Genomic DNA, 9,534 nt, shown 5'->3' with positions numbered 1-9,534 from the left:
CCCCCCCCCCCAGCAATCACTAATCTACTTTTTGTCTCTTCACATTTGCCTGTTCTGGGCATTTCGTGTCAGTGGACTCAGACAGTATGTGGCCCTCTGTGTCTGGGGGGTGGAATTTACTTTGCATACTGTTTTCTAGGTTCATTCATGAAATCAGTACTTCATTGCTTTTTATGGCTGAGTAGTGTTCCATCATATGGATAGATTTGCATGTTTTCTGTACCCATTCATCAGTTGCTTGGCGTTTGGGTTTTTGTCTATTATGAATAATGCTGCTATGAACATTCATGTATAAGTTTTTATGTGAATATGTGTTTTAATTTCTCCTGGTTATATACCTTGGCGTGGAATTGCTGGCTTATGTTGTAACTCTATGTTTAACCACTCGAGGAACTGCCCAGAGCTGTTTTCCACAGCAACTGCACCATTTTGCATTTGCACCAGCAATGCACGAGGATTCCAAATTCCCTACATCTTTGTCAACACTTGTCACTTTCTGTCTTTTGATGATAGCCCCACTAGTGTGTGTAAAGTGGTTATCTCATTGTGGTTTTGATTTATGTTTTCCTGATTGCTAATGATGCTAGACATCTTTATATGTGCTTATTGGCTGTTTGCATATCTTTCTTTGAGAAATGAGTATGTAGATCTTTTCCTGTTTTTAAATTGAGTTCTGTTTATTGTTGAGTTTTGAGAGTTCTTTATATATTCTTAAATAGATCTTTTGGAATTCCTTATTTTATAGCATCTTTGATCTTTAACATATCCTGTAACTCCTAACCTGGACACCCCATTGCCCTGCCCCGTAATTCATTCAAGCAGTGTTTACCATCCATCTACTATGCGGAAGATATTGTGCTTTGCATTCTCGAGTATATCAAATGAATTAAATGTCCCCTGCTTCAAGGAGCACAAAACCAAGTAGGAAGGGAAGTATCATAGGGATAAATTTCTATGGGTGTTCAGAAGAAGTGATGACTTTTAGATTGAGGATCAAGGAAGACAGCCTGGAGGAGGAGGCATTCTAAGTGGCCTTTGACAGATGCATAGGGTTTGATATAAGAAGATGGGAGGAAGAAACTGAGTAGGCCTTGGGGTTAAACAATGAGGTCTCTGTGCAGTGTTGTCCAGTCTGGTTTAACCCCTAGGGCTGACATTTTGAGAGCTTACAAAGGGGGGATACTAGGAACAAAGGCTGGGAATGCCGTGGGGCCACTTGTTGGTTATGAATGCAGAAGCATCCTGGAGGTTATTTCATCAGTGATTGGCAAGCCCTTGGCTGTTTGGGGTCCTAGTGGGTTGACATGGCCAGAATGCTGCCGTGGAAGACCGAGTTTACAGAAACGTGTAGGATGGTGGGGGTGGGGTGACTGTAAGCAGCACTGCCGTGTTTCTGGCTTGGAAACGGGCAAGGGCTTTAGAGGATAAGAAGGCCTGTGGAGAAGAAGCTGCTGTGGAAATTGTTTAATCTCCTGGTTTCCAAGTTTATTTGACCACGGCTTCACTTTCTAGTTTTTTGAACCTGAGACACATACTTGACATTTTGCTGCCTTCATTCAGTGTTACACAAGTAATAATTGCTTAGTAACCCCAAAGATACAGACGTGGTGAAGAGAAGGGCCACATGCACCCCAATGTTCATAGCAGCATTGTCCACAATAGCTAAATCGTGGAAGGAGCCGAGATGCCCTTCAACAGATGACTGGATTAAGAAGATGTGGTCCATATATACAATGGAATATTACTCAGCTATCAAAAAGAATGATTTCTCAACATTTGCTGCAACATGGACGGCACTGGAGGAGATAATGCTAAGTGAAATAAGTCAAGCAGAGAAAGACAATTATCATCTGGTTTCTCTCATCTATGGAACATAAGAACTAGGAAGATCGGTAGGAGAAGAAAGGGATAAAGAAAGGGGGGTTAATCAGAAGGGGGAATGAAGCATGAGAGACTATGGACTCTGAGAAACAAACTGAGGGCTTCAGAGGGGAGGGAGGAGGGGGAATGGGATAGGCTGGTGATGGGTAGTAAGGAGGGCACGTATTGCATGGTGCACTGGGTGTTATACGCAACTAATGAATCATTGAACTTTACATCAAAAACCAGGGATGTACTGTATGGTGACTAACATAATATAATAAAAATATTATTATAATAAAAAAAATAATTGCTTATAAATGTTGGCTGGTTGGTACTTGATCGATTACGGGATTGTGGATCACAGCTGGGTTACTGACTCTGAGGGCCGAAGGAAGTGTTAGATGTTAGCTAGTCCAGCCCCTTGTTGTAGGCAGGCCTTAGAGGGGAAATGTGTGCCCATATTCACCTGGCCGTAAATAAAGTGACAATGTCTTGCCATGTCTTGGTTCCCAGACTATGTGTTCTCTTCAATTTTTCTAAAATAATTTTAACCTTCCTTTGCCACTTAGACCATAATTAAAGCAAATCCCACTTTATAATACAAGGTGTTGCATGAGGGTCCTTGAGTGGAGGCCCCAAAATGAATGAGGGTCATAACTGAAAAGACCTGTTTCTGCGCTTGTAACTAAATTTCTTCCCTTCTACCCCTAGTGCCTTGTCTCTGAGCCATGTGTGGGAATGTCACTGTGATAGGCAGAGGGCATGGGTTCTTGCTTACAGTAAACCATTGACTGTGAACCTGAGCAGGTCCCTCCATGTCTAGGGGCACAGTTTTCTCTGTCCAGTGAGGGAATCCAAGTGTACAGGGCCCCTTCCAGGATTAACAACATGCATGTCCCCTTGTCTGTAGGGGATTTGGTACAGTTTTGTCACAGCCCCTAGAGGGAAGAACCACCTGTTGTTCCTCTGTGGGTCGTTTACTTATCAGGTTAGAAATCCCAGTGTTTCCAAAGGATTCTTGTGGACTTTCTTCTTTCTATGTCAGACGCCAGCGATTTGGTCTTAAAGAGAAGCAGTGCATGCATTTGATGAACTTAAAACTGCAAACAAGCTTCTATTAAGATGGAAATTGGAGAGTGGAGTGGCAATGTTGTTCTAACTCCAAGAGTTTTGCTTTTCGCTTAGCAGTGTATGCTAATGTTGTAATGAGTGACTCTTCATTTTTTGGAGTGATGTGAATTTGTTGCTGTGGTGGCAGGTTTCCATGGCAACTGGTGTTGCTACACATCTGGCATCTGATAAAATGGTTCCCAAAGCCCAGGGGTCCACACAGAGCCCAAGTACTCCTCATCTCTGCTGAACTGGCCAAGGATGTGGAGAAACACAGGGCGGAGGGCATGGTGGCTCTGTGCCAGTTTGATGAGGCTTGATTTGCAGTTGCTGAGTTCCTGGGGTATCATCAGGGTTCCTCCAAAAGTTAGCCCGGCTACTGACGTTTTTCATTGGAAATGCCCTCTCCCCTTTCTGTGGAGGTGAAGGGTACGAGAGAGGGGAGCATATTTGGAAAGAGTATTTTCTGATTTATCACCATATAAATATTGGCATGGCTTTTTATTTGCTTGCTTAAGAAAAAAAATAATATTTATTTGAGGGGGAATGGGCAGAGGGAAAGAGTCATAAGCAGACTCAGTGCTGAGCACGGAGCCCGACTTGGGGCTCGATCCTGCGACCCTGAGATCACGACCTGAGCCTAAACCAAGAATCGGACACTTAACTGACTGTGCCACCCAGGCGCTCCTGTTTGCTTGCTTTTTAAACCAAAAATTCATAAATAGGAAGTAGAGGGCAACCAAAATCCTACCGAATGTTTGAGTGTGGCAGGCCAGCATATGGCCTGTTTTTAGGTATTTCATTTAAAATGGAAAGTTCCAGTTTGCTTTGGGGCCAAAATCTCTGAAAGAAATCCTGCCTGGAGGTGTATTACGGGGTCACTGTATACTTGCTAGTTTGTATCTTGCTGACCAAATTGGCAAAAGTTTTATTTTTCCTGGTAAACATTCAGGAGGCTTTTCCCTCCCTCCTTTCCCTAACAAAATTGTATTTGTCATATGTGTATGAAGCAAACGACTGTTAAAACTGTCCACACATCTGGGGCGCCTGGGTGGCACAGCGGTTGAGCGTCTGCCTTCGGCTCAGGGCGTGATCCCGGCGTTGTGGGATCGAGCCCCACGTCAGGCTCCTCTGCTATGAGCCTGCTTCTTCCTCTCCCTCTCCCCCTGCTTGTGTTCCCTCTCTCGATGGCTGTCTCTATCTCTGTTGAATAAATAAATAAAATCTTTAAAAAAAAAAAAAAAAAAACTGTCCACACATCTGTGATGATATGAAAATTACTGGTGGCAAACAAAGATTTCCTTTCTTAGGTACCACAAGGTCTCAGATGAAGTTGACTTTATCCTAATATTTCTCTCAAATTGTGACCAAGTGGAAACAAAATTGGCCATGCCTTAGAAGCCAGTATGAATGAATAATAGCATGACAAAAGGGTTATTATTTGTGAAAAATTTAGGTAACCCCTCCCATATGACTTAGAAAACTAGAAGTTTTCTCTTAAAGTATGTATTACTCTTATTTATAAATTTTAGAAGGCATAAAACATTTATTATAATAAAGGGTTATGCTTATTTTAATTAATAATGAGGCACAAAGTTATCGCTTAGTACAAAGTCTTTTTAATTACAGGAATGAAAAACTCCAAGATGTTGAATCAGATCACAATGTGAATTCTAATTTGAGTTTTGAAAGTGTTTGAGAATTGCACCTGTGTATTAAGCTCATGACAAATTATATGCAGAAACTTTGTGCTGATAATAGTCAAAATATATTTAATGTGGGGTGCCTGGATGGCTCAATCGATTAAGCTTCTGCCTTTGGCTCAGGTCCTGGGGGTCGAGCCCCACATTGGGCTCCCTGCTCAGTGGAGAGCCTGTTTTTCCCTCTGCTTGCCATTTCCCTTGCTTGTGCGCCCCCCCCCCGCAAAAAAATCTTTAAAAAATCCTTAAAAAAAAAAAAAAAAGGACAACCTTCTTGGGTCCCCTCCCTCCTTGGGAGCTTTGTACTATCACTTTGCTATCGCTCAGTAAACCTTGCTTTGCTGCCCACTAAAATATATATTTTTTAGGAAGGAAAGGTTAGTGCCTGAACAGACATACAAAAAAACCCCCCAAATATATATATATGTATTTCATTTATATATATATATATATTTAGTGTGCTTGTAAGAAAAAATATATATAGGTATTTCATTTATATATATATATAGGTATTTCATATATATATGGGTATTTCATTTATATATATATATTTAGTGTGCTTGTAAGAATGAAATGTTTATTTTTCATTAAACAATGTGTTTTCATTTCTTTTAATGTTTTGGGCAAATGAATTATTAACCCATAAATTTTCCACATTCTTAAAAAAAATAACATACCAAAATTGTAATAAAAATGTAACAGGCAAGAAAAGTGAGTTTCTAGTCATGTTCTAATGAAGCCTGTATTAGGTCATTTCTCTTATAGGTATAGAGTCGAATACCCACACATCAAAAGACCTTTATTGTTTTAAATTAACTTTTGAGATGGTTTGTGGTCAGTACTTTTGCCCGTCTGTTACTTTAGTGCAAGGTTTAATTTTAGACCGTACCCTAAAGAGTTGTTGAAGACATGGGAATTATGTGACGTGATGGAGGTGTTAGCGATATGTAAGTGTATCAAATCAGCACCTTGTGCACCTTAACGTTGCACAGTGCGCTGTGTCAGTTATATCTCAATAAAGCTGGGGGAGGGGAGTGAGTTATTGTGTAGAAAACCATGTTTGTGTAAAATGTCGTGTGCTTGGCAGCTCACCTCACGCTCAGGCCATGTTCTGAGAATGGCAGGCAGCCCGTCCTGTTGCCAAAACTTTCCACTGGGAGTAGTTTTGCAAGGGGTGGGTGGGGAAGCGGGGCACTGAAGGGGGCGTTTTTCCTCCTTGGTGACGACATCATCTCTCTTTGCGTAGGTGAAGCTGCTCTCAGGGGAGAACCCAGGATGCAGACCCTTCCTGTGGCGTCTGCCCTTACCAGTCACCGCACAGGCCCCCCGCCCATCAGTCCCAGCAAGAGGAAGTTCAGCGTGGAGCAAGGGGACGATGACCTGGACTGTGAAAATGACCACGCTTCTAAGATGAGTCGTATCTTCAGCCCCCATCTGTAAGTTCCTTCTTTCTGAAGTGAGGGCATTCTGGTGTTGGATTCGTGTGCTCCGTGCTGGGGCCATGTTCTTCTGCAACTTTGTGCCAGCTATGAAGTGAAAGGATGAACGGTGTTTACCTGCCAGGCGGGGGATTAACTGTTTTTAATAACCTGAGAAATGACATCTTCTTTCCTTCCAACTTACTTGTGTGAGTGTGTGTGTGTGTGTGTGTGTGTGTGTGTGTGTGTGTTCCCCATGGATGGTAGCTTTTTCTTCCAGCTTCTGGGGGGTGGTTGTCTGAAGACTGCCTTTTCTTGCCTGTATCACTTGATGGTTGTTAGGAGAAACAGTCTTCGGTGAATGTCTTACCAGGAAGTGGAAGGAAAGGTTAGTGCCTGAACAGACATACATAAAATGTTTTGCTTAGGAGTTTAGAGTTGTACGCATTAAGAAATACAGTAGCCTCCCCCCTTATCCGAAGGGTATATGTTCCAAGACTCCCAGTGGATGCCTGATACATGGATAGTACCAAACTCTATATACGCTGTGTGTTTTCCTAGGTGTAGATACCCATGTGAAAGTTTAATTTACAAGTTAGGCACAGTAAGAGATGAACAGCGATAACTAATAGTAAAATAGAACAGTTGTAACAGTATACTGTAATAATGGTTATGTGAATGTGGTCTTTCTCTTGGAATCTCTGTTGTGATGGGCCCACCCTTCTTGTGATGATGTGAGATGACGACATGTCTGCGTGGTGCAGTGAGGTGAGTGACACAGGCGTTGGGATGTAGCATTCAGCTACTGTGACTAGGGAGAATTGTCTGCTTCCAGGCCACAGTTGGTTGTGGAAAGCAAAACTGCAGGAAAGGGGGGAGGATTGAATTAATTCTCACCTTGTGTATTCATGGTATGAACTCGAGACCATCCTGAAGTGGGAAAGATGGCTGTTTGTGTTTATGAGAAGGTGCTGCAAGGGGCGCCTGGGTAGCGCAGTCGTTAAATGTCTGCATTCGGCTCAGGACGTGATCCCGGCATTTCGGGATCGAGTCCCACATCGGGCTCCTCCGCTGGGAGCCTGCTTCTTCCTCTCCCACTCCCCCTGCTGTGTTCCCTCTCGTGCTGGCTGTCTCTCTTTCACATAAATAAATAAAATCTTTTTAAAAAAAGAGAGGAAAAAAAAAAAGAGAAGGTGCTGCTGGTCACTTCTGGTATGCGAGCTGGCTGGAGCTGTTAGAGAGCCCGTCTTGGAGCTAATCCTCCCTGTGCCACCGGCATTCTGTACGATCATGACATGAGTTGCTCCAACACTCTGGGCCTCAGTTTCCTTACTTGTGAAACAGAGGGGTTGAAATGAAAGTTTTCTGCATCTGTCCAGGGCTACCATGTTTACATTAGGAAAATAGCTTGCTTCTGTGCCTTGTTCCGGCTTCCCCTTCGCACTCTCTTCTGAACACGCATGCCCCACAAAGGGAGTGGAATGCCTTTTCACATGTTTTCAGCACTTGAGACAGCCAGCCAGCTGCCCGGAGAGTCTGCTCTGGCAACTGTGTAGCCAGTCGGTATTGTCAGAGTGGGGGAGCTTGTCAGAGCCGGTGAGGTGGCCCTGATTATTAGAAGGTGTAGCTTTGTAGATCCAGGGTCAAAGAGTCTACTCTTTTTTCCCCTCCCCGGGCATGAATTGATGTTTTGTGGTTATTCAGAATGCTTGGCTTCCCCAGTTCTGATTTCGGAGGATGCTGCTGCTTCTGGCAGGAACGTGACTGCTCAGACAGTTCCCGTTTTCTCATTGGCGGAGACCTTGCGCAGTGAGAGGTGGCCGATAAGCCCGCAGCCCTGTGCTGCCTCAGCGCCAGCAGCCCTGAGCATTCCGTGCATTCCAGCCCGCTTGGACTGTTGTGTTCAGTCATAAGACATACTGACAGAGGTATTTATCCTCAAATAAATCACTGTAGTGTTAGTCAGAGGCTGAGCCCGCAGTCTGGAGCCCTGGAATTTGCTATAATCAGGAATCCAGCAACAAGGCACTGCAAAACAATGAGCTCTCCCAAATAGGGAGAGGCTTGTAATTTAGATTCTGGGCGCTCAACTATTTGTTCATTCTATTGTTACTAGGAATTTCTTCTTCTCCTCTGCCATCCTCTTTCCTGAAACCCAAGTAGGAGACATTTGGTCTTTTTTTTTGGAAGGAAAGGGGAGGTCACCCTGAAGCAGTATATTTTATGAGCAAACATGCCTCGGCTTGAATCGCAGTTCTGCCACTTACTTGGACAGTCAGTTAATGTACCTGGGCCCAATATCCTTCTTTGTAAAATGGCAGCGATAACAGCTCATGTGAGGCCTGTCGTGCGCTCAAGAATCAGCACATGCATGTAGTTTGGTGCAGTATGATACTCAGTTTGTGGTAGCTATTAAAACTTTTATTATTGCTAAGTCCCTTATTCCGATATTGATAACAATGATAAAGAATAAAAATAAATAAAAATAATAATAAAAAATAAATAAAAATACCATTATGGCGAATTTAATGCCTGAGCGTGTGTGAATTTCATTCAGAATGTTGGGGCTCAAATTTCAGTTTCTTTATCTTTCAGTGGAAGTAATCATACTTCTTTCCTCATATGATGACTGTATATGCTTAGTGCAGTGCCTGGCATCTAGATAGTAAGCACACAGCCAAAGTCATCATTTGTATTATTATTACTATGTTAACACAGAAAATGAGGGGCACCTGGGTGGCTCAGTTGGTTAAGCATCTGCCTTCGGCTCAGGTCATGATCTCAGGGTCTTGGGATTGAGTCCCACACAGGCTCCCTGCTCAGCAGGGAACCTGCTTTTCCCTCTCCTTCTGCCTGCCTCCCCACCTGCTTGTGCTCTCTCTCTGTCAAATAAATAAATAGCCCACAGAAAATGATTTTGTAACTCCTTGGGTCATTGCAAATATGACCTTGAAATACAGATGACTATAAATAATTCATACTATGTTATAATTATGTTATGCTATAAATACTTTAAAGTGTAAATAATAGAAATAGAATTGTTAGATTTCATGGGCATCTCACAATTGATGTCATCATGTAGAGTTTTAGGCAAATAGAAAGAGTAGTATTCTCCCCCCTCCCTCTCCACCCCCCTGGACCTCTGGGTGATTAGCATGCAGTCTGTTCATTGTGCTGTCACTGTTCTCCTGTGATGATAGTTTGTTTCAGTAACAGTAACAGTGTTCCTCTTTGTATCTTCTAAGACCGGAATTACAAATTCTGTAGGCGAATTGGAAAGATGCTGCATCTCTTTTTCCTGTTGTAGGGTACTTAGCATTGTTGGATTTGAGGGAATGTTTCCTCTCTGAGCTGTAGGGTGTTCCCTCCTTTTTATTTGCTATGTCTAAGAAGTTTTTTTTTTTTTAAATAATCAATTACAAATTGATATTTCTTTGGAAAAG

General features: G+C 42.8%; 1 protein-coding gene across 6 annotated transcripts in view; it reads left to right on the top strand.

Annotated features, from left to right (window-relative positions):
- VGLL4 (vestigial like family member 4) overlaps positions 1 to 9,534 on the top strand; it is a 155,327-nt gene that overhangs the window by 107,038 nt on the left and 38,755 nt on the right. For 5 of the 6 annotated variants that reach the window (XM_019808804.2, XM_019808805.2, XM_034658788.1 and 2 more), the window contains one exon: positions 5,920 to 6,109. In XM_019808804.2, the coding sequence (XP_019664363.1) occupies positions 5,920 to 6,109 (190 nt within the window). Of the gene's footprint in view, positions 1 to 5,919; positions 6,110 to 6,147; positions 6,860 to 9,534 lie in introns of those variants that run through there. The other variant, XM_034658789.1, reaches the window with a different exon arrangement.

The sequence above is a fragment of the Ailuropoda melanoleuca genome, chromosome 4, assembly GCF_002007445.2.
Source record: "Ailuropoda melanoleuca isolate Jingjing chromosome 4, ASM200744v2, whole genome shotgun sequence".
In the NCBI taxonomy this organism is placed as follows: domain Eukaryota; kingdom Metazoa; phylum Chordata; class Mammalia; order Carnivora; family Ursidae; genus Ailuropoda; species Ailuropoda melanoleuca.
The sequence above is the reverse complement of the archived record's forward strand: the minus strand, read 5'-3'. Positions and strand labels throughout refer to the sequence as shown.